The sequence below is a fragment of the Ceratotherium simum genome, chromosome 5 (genome assembly GCF_057802395.1).
Source record: "Ceratotherium simum simum isolate JZ-2026a chromosome 5, ASM5780239v1, whole genome shotgun sequence".
Lineage (NCBI taxonomy): Eukaryota > Metazoa > Chordata > Mammalia > Perissodactyla > Rhinocerotidae > Ceratotherium > Ceratotherium simum.
The window spans coordinates 18061221-18087910 of NC_141904.1; the positions used below are offsets into that span (position 1 = coordinate 18061221).

Below are 26690 nucleotides of genomic sequence, written 5' to 3' on the forward strand. Positions count from 1 at the left end.
AGAGTGAGAAGTTACTCTGAACTCCACCTTTAGAGGTTAAAAAACATATAATAAAAAAGTTTATATCAAGAATTTTTAAAAATTGAGGGGAAGTGTGGATGCTGACATCCATTTACCCAATCTCCCAGATTTTCTACCTTTATTGTTCAATGGTGACCCACATTTCAACACAATGCAATGTGTCAACCTTGAATGGATTCCGTTCAGTTGAATATCCAACTGTAAAAAGACATTATTTCAGACTACTAGGGAAATTTGAACAGATTGGATATTAAATTATACTAAGAAGTTATTATTTATTCTGCTAATATAATACTGATACACTGTAATTATGGTTTTTTTTTAAAGTCCTTATCTGTTGGGAAATAAGACAATGTCTGTGCTATGCTTTGTAATATTCCCGCCAAAAATAAAAAGTAGGGAAGGATGAAACACGATTGGCAAAATGAGTTGTTCAATGGTATAGAGTCTTAGTTTTACAAGTTGAAAAAGTTCTAGAGATCTGTTACACAACAATATGCATATAGTTAACATTACTGCACTGTACTCTTGAAAATGGTTAAGATGGTCCATTTTAATGTGTTTTTTTACCACAATAAAAAAAAGACTGGCAAAATGATAACTATTAATGCTAGGTAATGGGTATACAGAAGTTTATTTAAAAGTTTTTTTAAAAAAAATGATGACCACTCAGCACTGCTACATACTGAATCACAGAAAGATTTAATTTTGTTTAGTTTGCTAAGGGATAAAGAGACATACATCATGAATAACATTTTTTGAATTAAAAACTCAGAGCAGTTTTAGATTAAACAAAATTATTATTTCAAGAATAATTCAAATATCTTTAGTAGGGAAAACAAATGTTAGCTTTTTAAAGGTTTCTTATTCTAGCACTTGCTGAATCATGGTAAATTAAAATTTCATTTTCACTAACAATGAGGTTTTAATTATGCAGAGAATCACAATAGTAATTTGAAAAAAGGATCTGCAATCAATAATAAGCATACTCATAGATGAATAACTGAGAACTGAAAATTAAGACTCAATTTTCTTTTTTGCCAATCTGAAGGCTGCAATTAGAATATAACACTATCGGGCCGGCCCCGTGGCTTAGCGGTTAAGTGCGGGCTCTGCTACTGGCAGCCCAGGTTCGGAACCTGGGCTCGTACCAACGCACCGCTTCTCCGGCCATGCTGAGGCCGCGTCCCACATGTAACACTAGAAGGATGTGCAACTATGACATACAACTATCTACTGGGGCTTTGGGGGACAAAAAAAAAAAGGAGGAGGATTGGCAGTAGATGTTAGCTCAGAGCCGGTCTTCCTCAGCAAAAAGAGGAGGATTAGCATGGATGTTAGCTCAGGGCTGATCTTCCTCACACACACAACACGAAAAAGAAGATAACACTATCTTACAGCTACTTACGTTTGTACAGTGCTTTAGCGTTCAGGTCGAAAAACTCTGGTCTAGATGACCAGGATTTTATTGGCCCGCTCCGGCTGCATAGCTTGCTGCAGCCTAGAAAATAATTTTCCTCCCTGAGGTTGCTGCGGGCCCCTCCTGCCATTCTGAGCAGAGTCACTCAGAGCAAGGCCTTCTTGGTAGTTTATCAGCCAGCTGATACTTCAGCAGGATGATCAAAAGCCAACTCTTATTGAGACTTAAAGCAGCGAATAATGCAGATTGTTAAAAAAAAAAAAAAAAAGCTTCCCTCCACCTCTCTCAACTTATCTGGTCTGTTCCCTCATTCTGTAAAACCGAGATAACTACCAACATTGACGGATTATCATGAAATTAAACAGATAACATATAACTATATATTCTAGATAAATGCATCTAGAAGAAGCATCGAGACTGACCAGCACATAATAGATGGTTGCAAATACTCATTTCCTCTATGTTCATTTTGCTTTATGTTCTTGGTTTTTAATTGAAAAAACAAACAATATGTTCTAAGAAGAGATATTCCTAAATTAGGTGGCTATTTTTTGTTTTTGCTGAAGCCATTAGTTCTTCATTAAAAACACGTTTCTACTAGTGTTCTGTTTCTGCCACGAAGTGCTGCTTTTAGTGAGTGTGCACACCAATGCAGTGTGAATCTCTCAGTTTATCTGTGTCCAAACAGGCAGACCAGCCGAGGTCCCCCAGCCATCACAGAGATGGAGCAAGCCACAGACAGAAGTGGAGCCAAGGCAAGAGCCAGAAACAGCCAGGACAAGGGAGCCAGAGACCCAACGACAGAGACAGAAAGAAGTGGAAAAGGAGACAGACAGAGAACGGGTTAGAGAGAGAGAAGTGGAGGGAGAGACCAAGATGAGGAGAGTGAATGTGAATGAGAGAGAGAGACAGACAGAGAGAGAGAGCATGAAGGAGGGAGAAAGGAGCAGGGAGCAGGTGGGCAAGAGGACTGAGGGGACAGGAGGGAGCTCACGTGTACTGCATTAAGCTGGCTCATATTTAATCAAATTTACTCATTTACTCTCTGTCTCTCATTATTTGAAAACGTCTTAAACCCACCTGAATTATCTCTGACTGTTCAGCCAGCGCCTTCCTTTGTGCCTCCAGAGAAGACACCTGTTGCTGATAAATCAAGCGCTGCTTCTCCCAGTCCAGTGATTTCTGACGGAATTCCTGAAGAGGCAATTGAGGTACTTAACTTCTAAGTGCTTCCCCCTCGCTGTCACTACTTCCCAGAGTCACTTTTACTTTAATTTTTCCCCACATCCCCGGTATGCACGCACCTTTCTCCACAGCAGGAGCCCCATTATTCACTTAGCTGACACAACTGTAGAGTAATCCTGAATTCCTCACATACTGTGCCTCTGGACGTCTGTCTTTCTAAATTTAACACCCTAATGGTGAAGAGTATGAAACACAGATGCTAACTACTGGGTTCATGATGATTGTCACAGATTTGCTGCCACCTAAGGGTTGTTGTAATTTTTCAGAAAACTGATGCTAAGATAACTAAAATTTCAAAATATGACTACAGATATCCCTCACTATCCAAATTCTTGATATCCAAACCCAGGAATTGAACAGATTCAAATAAATTTTCAGATAAAGTCCCTTGGTAGCAGAATTCTTACTTCTCAGGATCTAAAACTCAGGAACCAAATAGATTCAGATAATACAATATTCTTTGATGTCCAAATTTTTACTATCTTAACAGAATAACTACAAAGATTTGAATAACATGGGAAATCTCTACTAAATTTAATAGATATTTGTAACTCAAAGCCAAACAGTTCAAAATTAATGATAGATCAATAGTAACTTCAAGTTGCATGATCACAAAAATGAGTCCAATATTTATGAAAACAGGGCAAATCAAAGGGAAAGGAAACTCAGTCTTGCTATCACAGTCCTCCAGGACCCTCAATTCCAGAAGTCTCATGCTAGCTCAGGGTAATTACTGTTAACCAGCTTTCTGATAGCCACTCATTCATTCACTCTACTGTATCTCTCAGGTACTGCTGTAGGTGTTGGGGATACAATATTTAATACAACAAAAAAAAATCCTAGCCCCACTCAATTAGAAGGCAATAGACAACACATTCATTGTACAGTACATTAGATGGTAATACCTGCTTTAGAGAAAATAGAGCATGGAGTGCTCAGACGTGGGGGTTGCAATTTTAAAACGGGATGGCCAGACTAAGTAACATTTAAGGAAACACTAGGGACATGGGGATGAAGTTATACTGTTCTGGGAAGAAGGAACAGCAAGTACAAGGCCTTGATGTGGAAGCATCGTGGTATGCTTGAGGATGAGCAAGGAAGCTGGTGTGGCTGGAAAGGAGTGAGTAAAAGGAAAAGTGGCAGAAGAAAGGTGAGAGAGTTAACAGGGAGCGAGACTATGCAGTCATTAGGATAACTTCAGCTTTTAAGAGCAGCTACTAGAAGGTGTTTTTTGTCCAGGAGAGGATATGATTTGACTTACAACAGAATCATTCTGGCTGTTGTGCTGACACAAGAGAAGTCAAGGGTGACTCCAAGGTTTCAGGCTTGAACAAACTGAAGAGTGGAGCTGCCACTGACTGAAACAGGAACGGTGTTGGGGAGATGAGGGGAAGAGAAAATCAGGACCTTTATTTTGGACATATGAAGTTTGAGACAGCTTTATATATCAAAGTGGAGATGTGAAACAGGCAGTTGGAAATTTTCTGTAATGAAGAGGAGAAGTCAAGACTAGATATATAAATTTGGGAATTATCAACATATACACAGTGATTAAAGCTATGAGATTGAATGATATCACCAAGGGAATAAGCATAGGTAGAAAAAAGGAGAGGTCCAATGACATGACCCTAGGGTATTCCAACGTCAAAAGGTTGGGGAGCAAAAGAGATGGAGAAAGAGTGGCTAACAAGGTAGGAGAAAAACCAGGAAAGTGTGGTTGTTCTCCAAGCCAAGTCAAGAAAGTGTTTTAAGGAGGAGGGAGAGACCAGCTGGGTCCAATGCTGCAGACAGGATGAGAAAGACGAGGGCGGCCACAGGCTTTAGCAATGTGGAAGTCACTGGTGACTCCCGCGTAAATAGCTTCTGTAGATTGAGGGGGCAAGTCTTACTGAGTGGGTACAAGAAAAGTGGAAGAAAAGGAATTAGAGACAAGTATCGACGCCTAAAGTAGTTTAGCTATGAAATGAAGGGGAAAAATGGAGTAGTATCCAGAGGAGGAAGAGAGAGATCAAGAGAGGATATTTAAGAGGGGAGAAATCTGGGTGTTGGTGGAAAATATCCAGCAGGGAGGAAAAAACTGAGGATGCAGCAGAGAGAAGGAGAATCGCGGGAGCAGTGTCTCGGGTAGGGAAGGGGGAGAGCATGGACAGTTCCTCCAGCAGGAAGGCAGAGTAAATGGGCACTGAAGCAAATAGGTGGGTAGATACAGTGTTAGAAATTTGTGAAAATTCTCTTCCCATTGCTTCTATTTTCTCAATGAAATAGAAAGCAAGACCATCACCCAAAGGTGAGGATGTGGGGAAAAGCATTAAAAGTTTAGAAAAAAGAAAGTATGAAACAGTCATTATGGGAAGTAAGAGAGAAGGGGAAGTATAGTATGCTTCCGTCTTGCATTAGGATCCATCTGAGGTGAGTGACTACAAATTCAAAATGAGGCAAAGTCAACATGATTATGTTTTTCTCCAGCCATGTTCTGCCAACATGGCAGAAAGTTGGATGTAACTAGAGTTACGGTTTTGCCAAGCAAACATGATGAAGTAACAGAAAGGCACAGGAGCTGAAGGGGAACGTAAGGAACATAACCATGGAATTTAAGCCAGGTAAGGACTGAAAAGTGAGGACACGAGGTAGATATGGAGCAGTGACAAGATGTCAGAGTTCAATCACTTGAAGGGATGGGGTCAAATTAGTATTGAGAGTCAAAGGACTAGAGGGAGTGAGCTGAAAAGACAGGGATGGCAGTCAGAGAATGAGATGCTTAAAAATGTGATTCTAAGAGGGTTGCAAGTATTGGTAATGACAACACCTAAGGAATGTCAATGGGAACAGGTGGATGAGACAGGAGGAGATCAAAATATCTATGGAGGAAAGAACACGAAGGAATGCAAAGACCAGAGTATTATAAGCTCATCCCTGTGGATACTGAAATCCTCAAGAATTATGATAAGAGTAACGTTGAAGAGAGTGACAATGAACTGGGAGCCGACAGCTGTGAGGCAGGGGCGTAACCCAGGAATCAGAAGATGACTACTTCTGTTGTATGTACATTGGTTGGTGGTATAGCTGATGACATGAAAATCAAAGATGGAGTTTTTGGGCCGGCCCCGTGGCTTAGCGGTTAAGTGCGCGCACTCCACTACCGGCGGCCTGGGTTCAGATCCCGGGCGCGCACCGACGCACCGCTTGTCCGGCCACGCTGAGGCTGCGTCCCACATACAGCAACTAGAAGGATGTGCAGCTGTGACATACAACTATCTACTGGGGCTTTGGGGGGGAAATAAATAAATAAAATTATTAAAAAAAAAAAAAAAAAAAGATGGAGTTTTTGAGGTAGAAAGAGAATAGTCAGGAAGTGGTAATGAGCAGCAAGAAGAACATGAGGAAAAACCCCAGGTATCACTGAAGAGGGCGGGAGGGGAAGCAGTATCTGTGTAGTCCTAATGCTAAGCTCTGCAAATGTATAAAAATATTGAGATGTAAAAGAATATTAAACACAGAAATTACAATTCTAGGTAGTAATGATATATTGGCATTTGTGGGTGACAGGTTGCTCTGAGTAGAAAAATTGTAAGTAACCATACATTGTAAGTTAAACAATGTTTCTCAAATCGGAAGCAGCTGGGGGGGCTGGATAAAATGCAGATTCCTAGGTCCCGTGCCATACCACTGGATCAGAATCTCTGAGAGCCTAAAGAGGACCCTGGGTGATTCTTAGGTGCACCAGAGAACCAGCGGCATAGACAGAGGAGGGGAGTGGTGGATTCAAGGGGAAAAGACCGACAGCCTTGTGCTGCTCCTTCATCTACTCTTGGCAGGGTTGACTCACCACCTCCCTTAAGTCCTCTAAGGAAGCGATATATACAATAAGCATGAAGTTACTCAGTCTTAACAAAAACAAAGTCAGCAAAGAGAGAGGTAAGTGGCTTACTATATCTAAATCTGAACTGGGAATAAACAATCTGATACACAGAGTACTATATACAAAAAAAGCCACATACTTGCAACATTTACTAAGCCCCTTCTGTATTAGGTGATAAATAAGACAAGGACACTGCTCACAGAGGACTGCTAGTAACTGGTGGTCAATGTTTCTCAATTTTGGCATTTTGGGTACAGTGACCCTTCCTGTGTGGAACGGTCCCAGGCATGTTTAGTATCCCTGGTCCCTGTCCCCTAAATGCCAGTTTCCCTCCCAGTCGTTTTGACAATGAAACAACATCTCCATACACTCCAAATGCCCTGTAAGGGTGGTACTGCCCTGTTGAGAACTACTGATGCTAGCAGCACCATCAACCACAGGGAGCCAGATGATGACAGGATATACTTGGATCATCCTCCCACCTTTGAAATAGCTCAGCGGCAGTCCTGGAGATGGTAGAAAATTGGTTTCAGGAAACAGCACTATCAGAAACAGGATTTTCCCACATGAAGGCTGACAATCACCATGAACAAATTATTACTATGAACATACCTCTATTTTTCCAGTTAACCTCTCAATTTCAGACCGATCTTCCCTGTGATTTTTGGTGTTTCCTCTGAAGTCCCTTATATGCTTTTTCTGTAGCTTTTCATAGCTTCTCTTCAGTCTGCCTAACTGTAGACACAGTTATTTCTAGACTTAAAATTTAAGAATTTGTATTGGTATTATGTGGTGGAACAAACTGGTATAATGAAAGCAAGAGCACTGATAAATGGTACTATTGAAAATAGACTGAGAGCATGTTAGATTTGCAAATTAAAATACAAAACAACTCAAAACTACATATAAAAAATAAACACTAGAAAAGAAATATATTGAGTCAAAGAGAAAAAGGCAAAACAATTTTAAACAAAACTTTAATTTTTATTATAATAACCTTGCACTTAAGGGCCCCACAACTCGCCCCCACCAGAAAAGCAGCAAATAAAACCTCTTTCTTTTCTCTTGGCCTAGGTCCTTGAGCCATTCTCCTGTGGAACACTGATATTCAGTAAGCAGGAGAGGAGTACTTTGGAATTAAACAAAAATAAAAGCAGTTTTTTCCCCAATCTGAAGAATAAAATTGAGTTAATATATAGAATTTTCTTACTTTTCTTTTCTATCCCAAAATGCTTTTGAAACCTTTGGATCGTCCATTATTTAAAATCTAGCAACTGATTTAACTCAAAGTTTATAATATTTAATATAAATTTTTGGTATCACTATTTCACAGTATTATACAAAAATAGCTCTATTCTTTTCAGGTTCTCAACCGACAAACACATTTGAGAATCCCTGTTCTAGGTAGTATCAAACATATAATTAGGCAAGATTCTTTGCCTGGATTTAAGAACAGAGAAGTAGATTTCCACCCTATACTTCCCATGGAATACATACTTCCCACTTTACAAGGGAGAAACTGGCCCATTAACAAAATTCTCAAAGGTTAGAGAGAGAGAATCATACAACACAGAATGAAAACCTCACTTCTTCATGCAGTTTCTTTAACTCCTGCTTATACTCCACGGCCATCTCTTGCTTGACTTTTTCCTGTTCTTCTACTTGTTGACGTAACATTCCAACCTAGAAGCAGAGAGGTGGTAGTGTTTCTTATTATTAGCATTGAAACAATATCCCTAAGACATAAAAATAGGAAATAACTTTTATACTTATCTGCAAACACAAGTTCTCAAATTTATATGGTAATAGCCCGGTTCCCATGAAGTCAAATATCTAATTATTTACTAATCCATAACACTACCAAAAAATGGAAAACAAACAACTGTTCTAAAATTTCTAGGTTTAGATGAAAACTTGCTCTCAGTCTGATTTATTCTCCCTAACCCTTTTTATCAAAAAAAACTTACAAAAAAATTAAGAGATATAGTTATAAAAAACTTGGAAACTAAGAATATTGAACAAAAATCTATGAGACTTCAAGAATAAGTTCTATAAATCAAAGTGTGGAACAGTAATGTCAGACAGTAGGACACTTGTACCTGCTTTACCATTTACCCGACTTCACAGAAACCAGTTCTACCAACTGGAGGAAAGACGTTATCCTGGCCCACTTTTCAATGGTTTGGTATCACTCACAGCTAGTTCATGCCCAGCCCTCACCTGCATCAATATTCATCAGTATTTCTCTACATCTCTCGATAATCAGTTAGAATTTCATCTATTGATGAGTGAGCAGAGAGAGGGAGAATGGATAACAGGAGGTAGTAATTTCAATCACAATACAGAATAGTAATTAAAAAAAACAGAAATAAACTCCTTGCAGGAACAAGGAGTTAATGCAATTCCAAGTAAAAATTCTAGTATAATTTTTTTTTTTTTGGAACTTGAAAAAGTGATTCGGAAGTTCAAACTAAAAGAATGATTAAATATAGCCAATAAAATGGAAAAGATAAAAAAAGTTCTAAGTGAATATTTACTGGACTTCTAGGTGGGGGAAACTTTCTGAGCTTAAAATTAATGAAAAAGTCATTTTAAAATGATGGCTCTGACTATGTAAAAATGTACAACTTCTTTATTTTAAAAAATCCCATTAAAATTAAAAAGTAAATAAACTGAGAAAAACATTTACAAAAATATATCAAAGGGTTTTTAATTTTTAGGTATCTTTTTCTAACTTGTTTCCACTATGTTCAAAGAACATACCCTTATAATTTCAAACCTTTGAATTGTGTTGAGATTTACTTTATGGCCCAGCATATGTTCAATTTTGGAAAGAATTCTGTTTGTGCTAGAAAAGAATGTGCTCTCTGCACTTCTCTCATGGGATGTTCCGTATGTATAAATTAGGTCAAGTTTATTGATCGTGATGCTCAAATCCTTCCTGATGTTCGTCTCCTGTTCCATCAGATACTAAGAAAAGTGGGTTAAAATCCACAACTACAATTGCAGCTTCATCTATTTCTCCTTGTAGTTCTGCCACTTTTTGCATTCAGAAAAGGGAAAGGAACAAAGAGAGGGAGAGATTTCTTTTAAGACTATTTTATTACTTACAAATTTAGATTTTTTTGGTCATAGTTTGAATTCCCCCAAAAGCGTAGCCTGAGACACGGACTTCAGGACAGGTAACTGGAGGTGATCCCAGGAAGCACAGTGAGGAAATGGAGACGGAGACCCAGGGAAGGGAGGAAAGCCAATAAAGGATGTGTTAGAGGGCCCATTTCTATAAGATAACACAGACAAACAATTCAATGAGATAAGGAGTTTCTTCACAAAAGAGATTGAAATCATAAAGAAAAACCAATCAGTATTGATGGAGATGAAGAATACAATGGAGGAGATAAAGGAGAAGAGGAATAGAGAGCCTATTCAAGGAAATAATAGCTGAGAACTTCCCAAATACGGGGAAGGAGCAAGAAATACCAATAAGTGAAGCCAATATGTCGCCTAAATACATCAATAGGCAAAGGCCCACTCCACGACACACAGTGGTAAGGCTGGCTAAAGTCAATGACAAAGAAACAATATTAAGGGCAGCTAGACAAAAGCAAAAAATAACGTACAAAGGAACTCCCATCAGGCTGTCAGCAGATTTCTCAACAGAAACTTTACAGGCTAGGAGAGACTAGAATGATATATTCAAAATACTGAAAGACAAAAACTTTCAGCCAAGAATACTCTGTTCAGCAAAAGTATCCTTCAAATATGATGGAGAAATAGTAACTTCCCCAGATAAACAAAAGCTAAGGGAGTTCATGGCCACGAGACCCCCATTACAAGAAATACTCAAGAAGGCCCTCAGGCCTGAAAAAAAGAAGCGACAGGGAATACGAAGCTTGGAGCAAGGAGAAAAATAGGTAGACAAAAATCAGAAAAATAGTAGATCTTTACCGGAATAGGTTAGCAACCACTTAAATAACAAAATCAAAGATCAAAGGAAGGAAATCACCAAAAATAAATATAACCTCATCACTGTAAACATACACCACAACACAAGATAGAATAAGTTGTAACAAGAATGACTCAGAAGGGGAAGAGGAAAGAGATTGAATTGTCTTAGTATAAGGAAATGAGAGGCCATCAGAAAATCGACTCTCATACACAAGATTTTTTATACAAACCTCAAGGTAACTGCTAAACAAATAATCAAAACAAAATCACATATGATAAACAAAGAGAAAACTAGAAGAGTCATAAGACAGAACAACCAAACTGAACTGGCAGTCCAAAACACATGGGACAAGAAACAAAGGAAATGCAGAAGAACTGGAAAATAAGTGACAAAACAGCAACATTAAGCCCTCATATATCAATAATTACCCTAAATGTAAATGGATTGAACTCTCCAATCAAAAGACACAGAGTGGCAGGATGGATTAAAAAGCAAGACCCAACGATATGCTGCCTCCAGGCAACACACCTCAGCTCTAAAGACAAGCACAGGCTCAGAGTGAAAGGATGGAAGACAATACTCCAAGCTAATGGCAAACAAAAGAAAGCAGGTGTTGCCATACTCATAACAGACAAAGTAGACTTCAAGATAAAACAGGTTAAGAGAGACAAAGAAGGGCAATATATAATGATAAAAGGGACACTCCACCAAGAAGATATATCAATTATAAATATATATGCACCCAACATAGGAGCACCAAAGTACATAAAACAACTATTAACAAACCTAAAAGGAGATATTAACAACAACACAATTATAGTAGGAGATCTTAGCACCCCACTTACACCAATGGATAGATCATCCAGACAAAAAGTCAATAAAGAGAGCCCATTTCTGCAGTAAGCAGCCAGGGCTAACTACCACTGGGAACTCACCAGGAACCAGACAGAATGCGTTCCAGTGTTGTCCCTCTAAGGGACGGGAAGTTGGAGAACTCATCCACCCACTCCAGTCCCTCCACTGCTCAGACTTGCCCCGGGAGTATTGACTCTCCCTCACTTCCAGGATTCCCAAAGCAGCTTTCTAAGGCTCCAGAGAGAGAAGCCTAGAGCAGCGGGATGCTGGCAGTGCACAGGGAGCTGCATCCAACAGTGCAGATGAAATCAGTGGGCAAAGAGGATGTGGTACAGGCCACAGACAATGTCTGCTACGGTTATATATCCTGAAATTTCATATTTTATCACTCACAAGTGTTTCTCTTCACCTTTAGTAATGTTCATTGCTTCTGCTTCAAGTATACTTTCTCTAATATGAATACAGCTATACCATCTTTCTATTCAAAGTGTTTGGTATATATTTTTATTTTACCTTTTACTTTCAACTTTGCTGTATCTTTATAAACACAAAATAGTTGAGTTTAATTATTTTTACCCAGTTGGACAATTTTTATCTTTTAATTAGGCCACTGAGTGCCTTTACATTTAATGGACCTATTTGGATTTAAATCTGTCATCTTATTAAGTGCTATTTGTACTTAATAAGCTCTATGTTCCTTTTTCTCTCCTTTCTTGACTCCTTTGGGACTAATAACTTCTTATTTCATTTTTCTCCTATTAGCTTGGAAGATATACACTGTATTAATATATTAATATATATACAATTATACAGATAATAATATACTTTTAATGGTTCTCTCTAAAACAGGAGTCTGTGACTTAACAAATCTAATGTTAATTAGTAGTTTTACCAATCCCCAGGCAACTCAAGGACACAGAGATACTTTAATTCTATTTATTTTCCCCAACCTGACTTATATGCCGTCATAATGCTACATATCTGTTAAACTGAAAAGGCTACTGTTGCTATATATAGTCAATATTCATTCAGATTTACCCCATATTTACTGCTGCCTTTCATTTCTTGCTTTATGTCGTGAGCTTCCATCTGGGATCACTTTCCTTCTGCCTGAAGAACATCATTTAGTTTTTCCTTGGTGCAGGTCTGCTAGTGACAAATTCTCTCAATTTTTGTTGATCTGAAAATGTCTTTATTTCATCTGTATTCTGGGTAGAGATTTCTAGTTTGGCAGGAACAAAAGTCATTCCTTTGCTTGTAGATATCATTCTACTGTCTTCTGGCTTTCACTGTTGTAGCTGACAAGCCAGCTGTTAGGAGCTATTTGTAGATAATCTGTCTTTTTTTCTCGATAGATAATCCATTTGGTTTTTTTGATTGCTTTTCAGATTTCCTCTTTGTCTTTAGTTTTCAACCTAGGTAAATATTCCTTTTTATTTATCTTGCTTGAGATTCTTGGACTTCTTAAATACATGGCCTTCCTCATTTTTGGCAAAATCTCAGCCAATTCATCTTCAAACACTGCTTCTGCCCATTCTATCTTTTTTCTCCTTCAGGGATTCCAAAACACTCATATTAGACCTTCTCACTGTATCCTCTTTCTCTTTTTTTCTCTTCTATATTTTTTATCATTTGCCTGGGCTTTATTCTAAATATTTTCTTCTGTCCTATCTTCCAGGTCACTAAGTATCCCTTAATCTTTCAAGTTTTAATTTCAGTTATTCTATTTTTCAATACCAAAATTTCCACTCATTTCATTTTTTTTATAGTTTCCAATTCTTTCTTGAATGGCTCAATCTTATCTTTTATCTCCTTGAACATGGTAAACACAGCTATCGTCAAGTCTGAGCATGATAATGCCAATGTCTAGACTTGCCATGGGTCAGCTTCTATCTTCTACTGCTTCTGCTTTTTTTCATTTTTGTTGTCTTGTCTCCTTGTATATCTGAGGTTCCTTTCTGTGTGGGTATTAAGTATTTCATTAGCAAAATTACTTGAAGAAATAATTTAAGACCCAGAATGGTGTTTTTTCCTTTGGAGAAAATTTGTTTGCTTTTTCAGGTTCCTGGAAGTCCTAGCACTTTGGAGATACCTGGGGACAGCAGCACTCTAGGATCATCTTAAACTGATTTCAGAGATTTAAATGTCTGCAGCTAAGTGGCAATTTCAAGAGGGCCTGTTCTTCATCTGGCCCATCCTTACTCCTAGGGTGCTGCCTTCCAAGGTCCCAACCCAAAGTGAGGAGGTGTTCACAGCCACCTTGGACACCAAATCCTTTAGATTCTTAGCCCCTGAAGTTATCAAAAACCCCGTTCAGCCTCTCCTCCTCTCAGCTGCCTTCTCTAGTTTCAGCTAATAACTGTCCCTAAACTCTGGGCTCACCTCCCTGGACCTCTAGCCTAGCCCAGACCCTGGCCAGGTAATTCATCACTGTCTTGTTAGCACTCTACTTCCAGCAGATTTTTTTAAATCTAACTTACCTAGTTGTTCTCAGTGGGTGGACTGGCCCAAATTACCTAGTCTGCCATTACCAAATGTTAAAGTCTGAAAAAGTCACATTTCAGTAAAAACACCCTGAGTAAAATTTACTTCTCAAGCAGAATTCTACAGCCAATCAGAAGTTAAAAGAGAATAAAAATTTTTTCAGATGTCTAAGATCTCAAAAGTATGTTCTACCAAAACGAAGAAATAAACTTATAAAGAATATGACAGAGAATTACAAAGGAGCAAAAAGAAGAAAAGTATAGAAACCTCCAGAATAATGGTGATGACAGCTCTATAGCTAGCCTACAGAGTAACTTATCCATATTTGGGAACAGTGAGCTCCAGGAAAGATGTCTTCACCACGAAACAAAGGAAATGGACAGACTACCCGATACGTCTGAACACAGAGGGAAGATTGACACTTGTGTCAGAGTTAGGGAAGAATTAACGTTAGGTACATTTTTAAAAAGCAAATGAAAATGAGACAATTATTAATTCCCAGGAAAATAAAAAATTGTTCAAGAAATAAGTCTGATTATCATTATACTATCTGACTCAGCTGTGAATAATACTTATTATCTTAATGACATAAATACTGAATACTAATCTAACCAAAAGTTAAGGTAAACAATCCAGCAGGATGACGGGATAGAAACTGTACATAAGAGAGAAAAACCCTTATCTTTTAGGAGCAAGTTGTTAAATAAATAGCTAAAACTGAAAATTAAGAGATATCAGTATAAAATGTTACTTAGAACACCAGGAGCATACCAAAAGAAAGAGTTAAAGGCATTGAAATGACTGCTTCAGAGAAGCAGGAATCCTAGGTGCAGAGGGGTGGGGCAGATGATTCCTATTTTTCCTTACGAGCATTGTAGAACCATTTTTCTTTTTATTTACTATACATGGCAAGCATAAATATTAAATGCGAAGAAAAGACTGCTTAATCTAATTTATGTACCAGAGTATGGTTCATAATGGGCACTCAACAATACTTAAATTTCTTAAAGAAAAAGAGGAGAAAAACAGAGGTTAAATGTTCAGAGGGAGGGAGTGGCATTAGGTAGAGAAATGGGAGCCAAAGTTTGAAACTGTCAGTATCGATGACAGAAAAAAGAGCTGAAATAACTGATCATTTTCAATACAATTTAGAGTTTTCAAAGAGGTTTCTTAAACAGTAACTCAATCTTCACAACTACACTGGGACATAGGAATTATATCCTAATTTTACACATGATGAAACAGGCTCAGAGCTGAGATTATTTGTTCAAGGCCATTTAGCTGAAAAGCGGCAGAGCCAGGACTCCAAATTCCTTACTCCTTTCTTTAGGCCTACCTACTCTGTAGGGCATGAGAAGGTAAGAGCAGCAGAAATGTCCATTAAAACAATGCATTCCCAGGCCAGCCCCGGGGCCTAGTGGTTAAATTCAGCGTGCTCAGCTTCAGTGGCCTGGGTTTGGTTCCCGGGCGCTGACCTACACTGCTCTGTTAGCAGCCATGCTGTGCTGTAGCCCACATACTAAAAAACAGAGGGAGACTGGCATGGATGTTAGCTCAGGGCGTATCTTCCTCAGCCAAAAAAAAAAAAGAAAAAAACCAACGCATTCCCAACAGTGTAATCAGCAAATACCTAAAGCATTCATTTACAAAATGAGTTGTTTATACCAGCACTCCTCCAACTATGATCTGCAGCCGGGCTGGAACTGGTCACAACAGCAATCCAGGAGGAGACAAGGAGCTTGAGGCAGAATGTAAATCAACTGTGTCACGAAACACACTGTTTAGTGCAAACTGACATTTTTATACAGCAAAACTTCCTCTGAAGTGAAGGACGCAATGTACTGATTTACATTCTGATGCAAGCTTTTTATCTCACCAAGGACCTGTCATCTCAGTAGCAGTGGTTTGTACCATAGGCCTAGCTGCTTCTAGGCCTGCTGTAACTTTCAAACAAATAAGAAGGACAAAAACTTAAAGCCCTCTTTTCTAGTTCTTATATCACATACTGTTCAAAGTAGATTATGAACACATTATTAGCAACACAATTTCACAGACAAACTCCATGGAATAAATTCCCATTACTAGTGTTTGGTAAAAGCACTTTACTTCTAGAAACTTAATCAACTTTCAGCAGCCCAATCAATGAAGCAGCAAATTGACCAGACAGCTACAATTCTGAATTTCCTTTATGTCCCCAGGCCAAACTTGTAATCTTCAAATTCTTACCACAGAACCTATCCATTCAATCCTTTTAATTTCTCTTTAAAGTATTAAGCAATGGCAGTAATGCCCTTGACATCAAAACTATGCTACAGGAATAAGTTCAAACAGCCTTGGAGTGATTAAATATTCTCATAGTCACACACACGAATTTTTTTTAATGGGTTTGTAACAAATAAACAACTTAGATATCTATATGTATGGTGTTTTTCTTAACTAGGAAACCACTATCACTTTAACTTACCAAACAGAACTACTTTTGTTCCACCCTAGGAGAAATAAAGAAACGGTAGCTAAAGTAGCTTAGCAAACAAGGAGCACTGACCCTACCTAAATTACAATTTTTAAAAAAATCAAATATGATTATCATTCCATGTGCTTTTTCACCACCTCCAAATCTTTGCATGAAGTGTAATTTTAAAATATAGGGCCGGCTCTGTGGCTTGGCGGTTAAGTGCGCGCGCTCTGATGCTGGCGGCCCGGGTTCGGATCCCGGGCGCGCCCCAAGGCACCACTTCTCCGTCCAGCGCGGGGCGGAGTCCCACGTACAGCAACTAGAAGGATGTGAACCTATGACATACAACTATCTGCTGGGGCTTTGGGGGGAAAAAAATGAATAAATAAAATCTTTAAAATATATTCTCAAAAGTCTACCCAAATTTTAAAATAAATTCCAGTTTAGCAAATGACCTTCACAGAAAACTGAATTTGACACAGCCAATATTACCACGCACTGCTCTGACCCAAAGTACAAATGGCCGACCATTGAAAGTCTGTCTTGAGGGCCGACCCCGTGGCTTAGCGGTTAAGTGTGCGCGCTCCACTGCTGGTGGCCCGGGTTCGGATCCCGGGCGTACACCAATGCACCGCTTCTCAGGCCATGCTGAGGCTGCGTCCCACATACAGCAACTAGAAGGATGCGCAGCTATGACATACAACTGTCTACTGGGGCTCTGGGGGGGAAAAATAAATAAATAAAAATCTTAAAAAAAGAGAGAGAAAGACTGTCTTGAGAAGCACAAAAATACTTTTATCAAGCCTAACTCTTTTCTTGTTACATGAAACATTTCTAAAATACCAAGAGAGGACCTCTTGATAAGGACATCAGCAGAATCATAGTATCAGTGTGCACCACTCAGGGACGTGAACCTGAGCACACTGAGTAGCAGCACTAAGGAGTGGTGATCCTCCCAGCAGGAAAGCCCATCAGCGTGGAGCTTGGGACCAGTGTTTCCCTACAACTCTTCCAATCCTTCTGAGATTGACATTCATGCCAGAAATTTTTTTTTTTAATGAGGAAGATTAGCCCTGAGCTAACATCCGTTCCCAATCCTCTTCTTTTTGCTGAGGAAGATTGGCCCTGGGCTAACATCCGTGCCCATCTTCCTCTACTTTATATGTGGGACGCCTGCCACAACATGGCTTGATAAGTGGTGCATAGGTCTGCACCTGGGATGCAAACCCGCAAACCCCAGGGCCACTGAAGCAGAGCGTGCAAACTTAACCACTATGCCACCAGGCCAGCCCCCATGCCAGAAATTTAGAGGCAATTCTCGCGGTTATCAAAGCTTTCTGCTTCCCTTCCAATATTCAGTGTACTTCTTTGTACTGTACAGCTAAATTATGAGAAATCAATCAGCAAATACTATCAAACTTTTTCCCCAAGTCACCAATAATTATGGGTGATGGGATTACAAGTAATTTTTATTTTCCTCTTTCTTTTCCCCTAATTTTCAACAAAGGCAACTACAGATATTTTTAAAAGGGTTTTCTGAATTTTGTTTTAAATCTAACCAAAAGAAGCAAATTATTGAATTTTGGGCTTAACTTTTTTACACTAGCCACACAATGAGGCCAAAAACAACATTTACTAAACTCAGTGAATGTTAATATGGACATGTAATAGTAGAAGGTTATACAAAGACTGTGTGACACCCGTTACATTTTCTTAAAGAAGTGATGTATGTATTATATGTGACCAAGGTAACATGATCCTTGAAATAAATATTAATATTCTTAGCATTTTCACAGTGAATTTTTCTTCTACAAGAAACTAGCAGAATTAAAAGACAATATAGAAACTAACTTGACACACAAATGCTCTCTTCAACAAATATTAAGAAACATATTTAATATAAAAGGAAGAACAAAATACCAAAAAGAGTAAATCAGCTGCTTTACCTCTTTGTGTTTCATATCCAACTGACTCCTAAGAGTCTTAAGTTCCCGCTCACGGACGTCCAGGCAAGTTTCTAGGGCATGTGTCTGCCCTTCCCATTCAGACTTTTTATGAGCCACCATTATGTCAATCTGTTTCATGAGCTCCTGTAGTTCTGCTTCACAGGATGTCAAAAAACCCCTATAAATAAGAACAGACCCTCAAGAACACAGAACATATGTCCAAGTGGCTTTTCATCTTTCACATGTAAAAACAGAGCAGATGTAAACTTACCTGAGGTGGAACAATGTCAGTAAATAAATTATCAGAAGCAAAGAAGAGGATTTCTGAGCTTTTCCCACTAATGTTCATATGTAGGTGATGACTTATTTCACAGAATATTTTGTCTTCCTCTAATAACCAACCTAAAGCCTAAGTCATTTGGTCCAACACAAGACTGAAGTTTTAAGTCTGGCTTGTGAGTGCCACTTCCACAACCAACAACTAGCTCTTTTGTAATATTCTTAGGAAGCTTTCAGGAAGAACCCAGGCAAGGTTATGTCACATTCTCAGCTGGCCAAAACAAAAAGCCTTGGAAGCAAGTAGGCTATTGGAAAAATCATACAATTTTAAGAGCTGTTACAAGAAATTCACCCTTGAATCAGATTTATTTCAATTATTTCTTCCCACCTTATTATTACACACTTACTGCACCTATCTTATTATGTAAACTTACTGATGTCCTTCCAAGTTTCAGAAGATGCCAGGTCTTGCAGAGGTGGAAAGAGAAGTGGACACAGATGTGTTGGATTCAAAGAGGTTTCCAGGGGTGCCCACAGAGAGCTCTAACTACTAAGGCTTAAATACTTTCTTAAAAAAGCATTTGTGGGGCCGGCCCCGTGGCTTAGCGGTTAAGTGCGTGCGCTCCGCTGCTGGCGGCCCGGGTTCGATCCCGGGCGCACACCGACACACCGCTTCTCCGGCCATGCTGAGGCCGCGTCCCACATGCAGCAACTAGAAGGATGTGCAGCTATGACATACAACTATCTACTGGGGCTTTGGGGAAAAAATAAATAAATAAAATTAAAAAAATTAAAAATAAATTAAAAAAAAAAAAGCATTTGTTCTTCGTGTCACAAAACCTCTGTACTTCTACTTTTGCTTTTTAAGAGCAGAAAATTTAAAGTGGGATGAAAGCCAGCATCCAGCTTCACACTGCTGAGATGAGGCAAATACCCCAAAGATAGCGCTGTCCACAAACATGGCGTGGACCAGCTTAGCTGTGCTCAACACTTTCTTTTCTGTACCCAAAGCACGAAACGGTCAGAAGCATAACTCAGATACGCTTTTGAAAACTCAGTGAGAAGCTAAGGTCAAAAGTAAACTTACCCATCACGTCTCCGATTTTGTATTCCTTCCAACAAAGCCTCCATCGCCAAATCCCCTTTGTTTCGGCAACTGGGAAAGCAAAAAAATCAGTCAGGACCAAACGCATTTTTTAAGTTCTAACATTCCAACTTACAAACTTAAGAACGTGAGGGAAAAGCACACAAATAACAACGAGAAACTGCAGCACTTCTTAGGATGACTGCAGAAGCAGGCAGGGACTATCAGGTCAAGAAACACCAGGACCAAATACCTTTCAGGTTAAAAAAAAAAATCACTTAAAAGGATCTGAATAGCTGTTGACACTCTCCCCAAAAGACTGCTTCACATACCTCATTGCTGTATCCCTACTTCCTGACGTAAGGGTGGGCCAGGCTGGAGATGGGGTGCTAGTGCAGAGGGACACTGACACAAACCCCCTTACAAATGAGAGGAAGAAATTGAGGGTCACATGTGTCAGAGGAAAAGTGTAGTTTTTCTGTTTTTAAAGAGATATTATTAAAATGCCCTGAGCTTGAACTCCTTAGTCCATCACAGGAGACCTATGCACCCTCAAGACGACAGGCCCATGAAGCTTCCCAGAGCACCCTCCCTGCCCTGGAAGGCAGCCACATGGGCCCTCCCTCCTCGGCACCTCATCGCTCCTCATCCTCTCCAGCTTCCTTCACAGGAGCTATACCACACTGGAAATGAGTTTTTTGTACACGCCTTTTCCTTACTATTCATCCCTCAAGGGCAGAAACCAATTTGACTCATCCCTGCAGCTCCAGAGCATAGCACAGCACTTTCAACACAGCATGTGCTGGATGCTTTTGGCTGAACTTTCCCAACTCCCCTCCCTTTTACCTAGCCTCCTGTGCAAACTGGTCATAGCCAGAGAACTACAGAGAAGAGTCCAGCAAGAGAAAGAAGAAAAGGGAGACAGAACATACTGCTGCAGAAAAGGAAAGGCACATGGTAAAGAAAGGGAGGTGAGAGGGAGAAAGACTGCCCTTAAATTCGGAAGTGCCAACGAGTAGCACCTGCTGTAGGTTTCTCCCCTCTCGTCACAAATCTTCAACACTTTAATCAACGTCAAACCACTTCTCACTTCCTTAGACCTTCAAAGGCTCAACCCTGAATTAGTCTTTAGGTAATTCCCAAAGACTGTGGTGTGGAGGTTCTGCCCCCGAGTCCTAAAGCCTCATCTAAACATTTTATTGCTCTGAGAAGGGGATACCTTTATGCAACAAAGGATTCAGTGTCGCACTAACCACTGGATACACAGTGATGAAAGACACGGCCCTTTTCAAGGAATTAATCCAGTATGGGAGAGAAAAAATTAACCGAAAATGTTCCCCCAGTGTGATAAATGTAGTGACAGAGGCATGCATGGGGTGTCCTGGAGACACAAGGAGGATGAGAAGCCTAGAATACAACCACTGCACACTACCCACATTGATTTCTAAAGTTACTAACAGGAGTAGTAAACTAACTATTTATGCACAAACACGGCAGAGAGGTTTTTTTTCCAGTTGGTTTATCCTTCACATTGCACCAACATTAGACAAAATAAAAACCTAAAGGAAAAGGTTTTCACATTCTACTCCACTTTCTTTCAAACCCCATCACAGTCAATTACAACACAACCCAGATTCCGTGTTTGGTCCATTCTAGGGAAATGAGAGGCAGTACACAGTTCCCACGGCACCATGTAGATGGAGACCCAGGATACAGTCCTGCTCTGCAACCAACTAGCTTTGTTTCCTTGGACTTCGGTTTTGGCATCTGTAAAATGAGAAGTATGAACTGTAATCTCCGAGGCTTCTTCCAGCTTTTTCATAAGATTCTAACAGCCAATTAAACGCCCACGGTAAGTAGCATGCTCCTGACCACCATACATGGATAGTTGTTAAATATGGAGGAAAGTGCCAGTCCTGAGGACGGTACTCCTACAGTCACTCAAGATTATCATTAGTAACATTATACTTCTTCAGGTCATATTATTCTTAAACATTGATATATTTAGTAACATATAATACATTAATATGTTTTCTGGATGACATTATGATTTAATAATTAGCCATATGTATAATAGAAGCTAAAAGTCATTGAATGTTCAACTGTTCTGCCTTGTATATAGGGTCTAATTCATTCTTCACAAAACTTAGATAGATATTATTACTTGGAGGAAACTGAGGCTTGGACAGTTAAATAACCTGACCAGTAAACTAAAAATTATAGTCCCAGGATTCAAACCTAGGCATTGTGACAGCCAGTGTGCAATCTTTATGCATTTTATAGTAGTCCAGATCCTAAAATACCTTCATATCTTCTTTCGGTTTAATAGTGTCTTCTTGGCAATAAACAAAATCAAACCAAATCAAAGTCTGGATACAGGAAAAAAATACAAACTAAAGTATGACATCACCTCCATGGCCACCAGATGGCAGCAGCACAACAGTGAAAGTAGTCCACATAGGGGAAAATGGCCATTTCAGAAATCAAAATAATGGTCTAAAACTAAGACAAAGAGATATCTGTTTTCAAGTGGGGGGGAGGGGGGGGTTGGGGGTTGGGGGGCAGGGGGGACCAGCAACATTCTCCATGGAAAATAAGTTATCTTACTAATGTGTAATGTGTTTCTTTAACAATACTTTCACCATCTGCTTGAGAAGCTGCCCGGCACCATCAGTTCTCATTCCGTAGGATCAGGTGAAGAGCAAGGACTTGGATTTGCTGTGGACTTTTCTCATCTGAGTTTCTCACAGCTAAATCACTGATTCCTCTCCTAACCAACCTGACCTTCATTCAGCTCTATGCACTATGTCACTTTGATTTCTTCTTTGCCTGTGCCATGTGAAAACTATATAAAGTTAGATAGTCTTTGTTCATAATATTAAATATAAATTTAAGTAATTACTGTTTGATAATCTGCTACTCCTTCCCACTAACATAAAATGCTAATGTGTTTACATGGAAACTCTGTAGCTCTACAACTGTCACAGAATAATCTTAGTCACTTCTGTAGCTAGACCAGGACTTCAACAAACAGAAGTTATTAATTTTAACTCTCCTTTGGAATGAAGACTGTTTTAAATCAGTGAAATCTGGAATAGGATGGTTAAAGGAAATACAAGCTTCTTCACCAAGTCTGGGAAGCAGGGAAAACACACTTTAAATCTTACGGAAAAAAGAACGCAAATAGGATATCCGATAAAGGGCAAATCTTTGAAATTCATTAACATATTGGAATTTAAGAGCTAGAAAAAACCTGAAAGCCTCCGATTTAACCTCTTCATTTTACATATCAGGAAAAATATCCAGACTATATGCCCAAGATCAAATTACTCACAAAATGGGACACACGAAGAAAATAACAACTCTGGGTAGAATTATGAATCAATGTGTACTAATAGAAGGGATATGCCTACCCATCCAGTCTCATGTAAAGGAGGATAACAGCGCTCTGCCCCTTATCTGCCTGGTGTTACTATGATTACAGAGACCCATGGCTGTGTCAGATATACTATGGCTGATAAACTGTGGCTGCTCCAATAAACAGTCAACATAACTTACCACTGCCCAGAAAGGTTCCTACTTAAACTTAAAGGAAAAAAAAATCAGCAGTTAAAATATCAAAAAAATTTTCCAAAATAAAAATGAAGTTTTATTTTTTTATTTTTTATTTTTTTGTGAGGAGATCAGCCCTGTGCTAACATCCGCCAATCCTCCTCTTTTTTTGCTGAGGAAGATGGCCCTGGGCTAACATCCGTGCCCATCTTCCTCCACTTTATATGGGACGCTGCCACAGCATGGCTTGCCAAGCAGTGCGTCGCTGCGTGCCCAGGATCCGAACCGACGAACTCCGGGCCGCCGCAGCAGAGCGCGCCCACTTAACTGCTTGCGCCACCGGGCCGGCCCCTAAAAATGAAGTTTTAAAACATTGTCCAAACTATGATTCAAAATCCAGAAAGAATAAGGGGAAAGACTGAGAAATCTGAGTTGATAAAAATACACTTTAACATGGGAAAAGTGTCACGAGCAAAGTTCAAACACAAATGACAACAGTACTTGAAAGTTTTATCACAAAGGGTTAATTATGCAAATACACAAAGAGCTTCTAAAAATTGAGGGGGGAAAAAGGTCTACAGAAATATGGGCAGAAGATACAAACAAGTAGTTCACCAAATAAGAAATGCAAATGACCTTCAACATATGAAAAGATGCTCAACCTCACTCACAATAAGAGAAACACAAATTTAAACTACACTGATTTACCCTTTCTTCTGTATTAGATTAACCAAAAACTAAGTTTGACAGTATACTCTGAAGACAAGGCTATGAGAAAATAGGCACTCACATACACTGTAGGTAGGAATGCAAAATGGTACAACTACCCTAGAGGAGATTTTGGTAATACCTAGCAACTGATATATACGTATGCACTTACCCTTTGATACAACGATGCCAATTCTAGGAAGCTATCCCCAAGATACATTGGTAAAAATACAAAATCACACATGCACAGGATATACACTGCAGCACTATTTGCAATAGTACGAAACAACACAAATGCCCATCAACAGGGGACTAGTAGAATATTCATCCACCAACGGAACACTATGAAGCCGTGAAAAGGGACAACAATCTCTACATACTTCTGTGGGGGGATCTACAAGGCATATATTATTAGGTAAAAAAAGCAAGATACAAGACAGTGTATGCAAATACTACCTTTTATCTACGAAAGGGGGAACATATATATATATGTGGTGCATTTGTTTTTATGGAAGGATAAATCCAAAACTAGTAAATATGATACTACAAGAAAGGGAAATAGAGTGGAGAAAACAGGGATGAAAGCTAAAACTTGTCTGGCTCTAGCTTATTTGACAGTTACTTGTTTTATAGGAAATATGCTAATGCTTTACATAAAATAAAACAAATGCAAATGGGAAAAAAAGTAGTATTGAAAAGTTGGAAACAAAATGAAATAAGTCAACTAGACATCAAGTCAGCAGCCTAATCATATAACAAATTGTTTCATATGCCTTTAAAATGCAGTAATTTTACTGTACATATCCTAAGTGAGATATATAAGGACAAAAAAGAACTGCAAAGAAATCCTAAACACTATTCAGGAATCATATTGTTAATAATAAAATTGGTATTGTTAATTTGAAACTGTTAAATATAATATAAGAAAAAAAGTAATTATATTAATGACATTAGATACGATGATTTTCAGCAAAAAAGATACAAATAAAAAAATCAAATATGTAAAGAAAAAACTATAAAATTAAGTTGGAAATATCAGTGTGAATTCTGTATATTACTCTTTTAAAAAATGTATTTCCTTGTTAGCTCAGAGCCGGTCTTCCTCAGCAAAAAGAGGATTAGCATGGATGTTAGCTCAGGGCTGATCTTCCTCACAAAAAAAAAAAAAAAAATGTATTTCCTGGGGCCAGCCCGTTGGCACAAGCGGTTAAGTGGGTGCGCTCCGCTGCGGCAGCCCGGGGTTCACCAGTTTGGATCCCGGGTGCGCACCGACACACCGCTTGTCAAGCCATGCTGTGGCGGCGTCCCATATGAAATAGAGGAAAGAGGGGCATGGATGTTAGCCCAGGCCCAATCTTCCTCAGCGAAAAAAAAAAAAAAGGAGGATTGGCAGATGTTAGCTCAGGGCCGATCTTCCTCACCAAAAAAAAAAACAAAAAAAAAAAGTATTTCCTATCTTTGGCTGCTATAAATCCTAGAAGCAATGACCAGCCTAATAGCAAGAGCACCTCCAGCACCCAGACTATGGTCTCTAAACACTGCTCAAAGGAACCAGGGCTTCCTAGTGGCCAGAAATGTATAAAAGAGCCAGGAAGAGGTTTTACCAGAAAACAAGGAAATTATCAAAGACTACTGGTCATACCAAAGTGGACAGGAGCCAACTTAAAAGGGCTGCCACTGGCCAAAGACAGGACAATTTGAGTATCAAAAAAAAAAAAAGACTACACTAGGTTGAAACAGTTTAAATATATTCAAGTCTGTAAGTTCATGATGATAAAAAATAAAAAGGCAAAAACCCTCATGGTTACCTTTGGAGGTTGCTAGGCCACCAACTCATTACCGTAGTCTGAAAATAGAGGGAAAGAATTAAGTATTTTTCTTGCCTTTCCTGCACAAACTGTATTTCAAATAGCTGATAGCAGTCAAATAGCTGGTGGGGAAAGTTCTTCATAAAAGATTTCCAGCTAATAAATACTGAAGGAATGATAGAACTAGAAAATCACCATTTTGCAACCCCTAATGCAATAATGGTTATAGGCAATCTAAATCCATGGAAAGAATTCACCATCGAGCGAAAGGCTCATGGGGAATTTCATGATGGCTGGATTGGGCTGACAACACCTGAACCCACTACACTGCTCAATCTTAATATCACAAAAAGAGACAACTGAGACACTGCATGCCTCTCTGATAACTAATACAATAGGATGTGTACTGCAGCACCTAGGAAATCTTACCCCCACCACCAAAAAAAAATCAAGGTTGAATCTGATCCAGCTTCTAGATCAGTGCTGTTCAACTGAACTTTCTGCAATTATGAACATATTTTCTATCCACACTATTCAAATGGTAGCCACTAAGCACCTGTGATTATTGGGCACTTGAAATGTGGATAATGCAACCAGGTAACTGAATTTTTAGTTTTATTTCACTTTAATTCATTTAAATAGCCACAGCTTGCTGGTGGCTACTATAGTGGACAGTGCAATTCTAGCTTTAACTACTGGTTCACAGGAAATAAAGGGAATAGATGTACATGTTAAAGGATACCATGTGGATGCAATCAGCTAAATCTAGAATGTTAAGGGAAAAAAGGGAGGCAAGGACTGCTATATTAAAAGATTTAAAAGGTGTATCAACCAAATGCAACATGTGGATCTCTATGGGATTTTGATCCAAACAAGTTAATTGTAAAAAGACATTTAAGGGACAGTTGGGGAAATCCGAACCCAGAGTGAATATTGACATTATGGAATTTTTTTAATTTTCATAGGTGTGATGACAACACTGTGGTTTTGTAAAACTGCAAAAAAAAAACTTAGCTCTTGGAGGG

General features: G+C 39.0%; 1 protein-coding gene across 8 annotated transcripts in view; it reads right to left on the reverse strand.

The window, feature by feature from the left end:
* CEP63 (centrosomal protein 63) overlaps positions 1–26690 on the reverse strand; it is a 58867-nt gene that overhangs the window by 30289 nt on the left and 1888 nt on the right. For 5 of the 8 annotated variants that reach the window (XM_087430538.1, XM_014789430.2, XM_014789425.2 and 2 more), the window contains exons 2-6: positions 19601–19669; positions 18235–18412; positions 8133–8228; positions 7158–7280; positions 2522–2635 (exon numbers count right to left, since the gene is read on the reverse strand). In XM_087430538.1, the coding sequence (XP_087286664.1) occupies positions 2522–2635; positions 7158–7280; positions 8133–8228; positions 18235–18412; positions 19601–19644 (555 nt within the window). In that variant the 5' untranslated portion in view covers positions 19645–19669. Of the gene's footprint in view, positions 1–2521; positions 2636–7157; positions 7281–8132; positions 8229–18234; positions 18413–19600; positions 19670–24237; positions 24252–25665; positions 25704–26690 lie in introns of all 8 variants that reach the window. The other 3 variants (XM_087430540.1, XM_014789407.2, XM_087430537.1) reach the window with 3 other exon arrangements.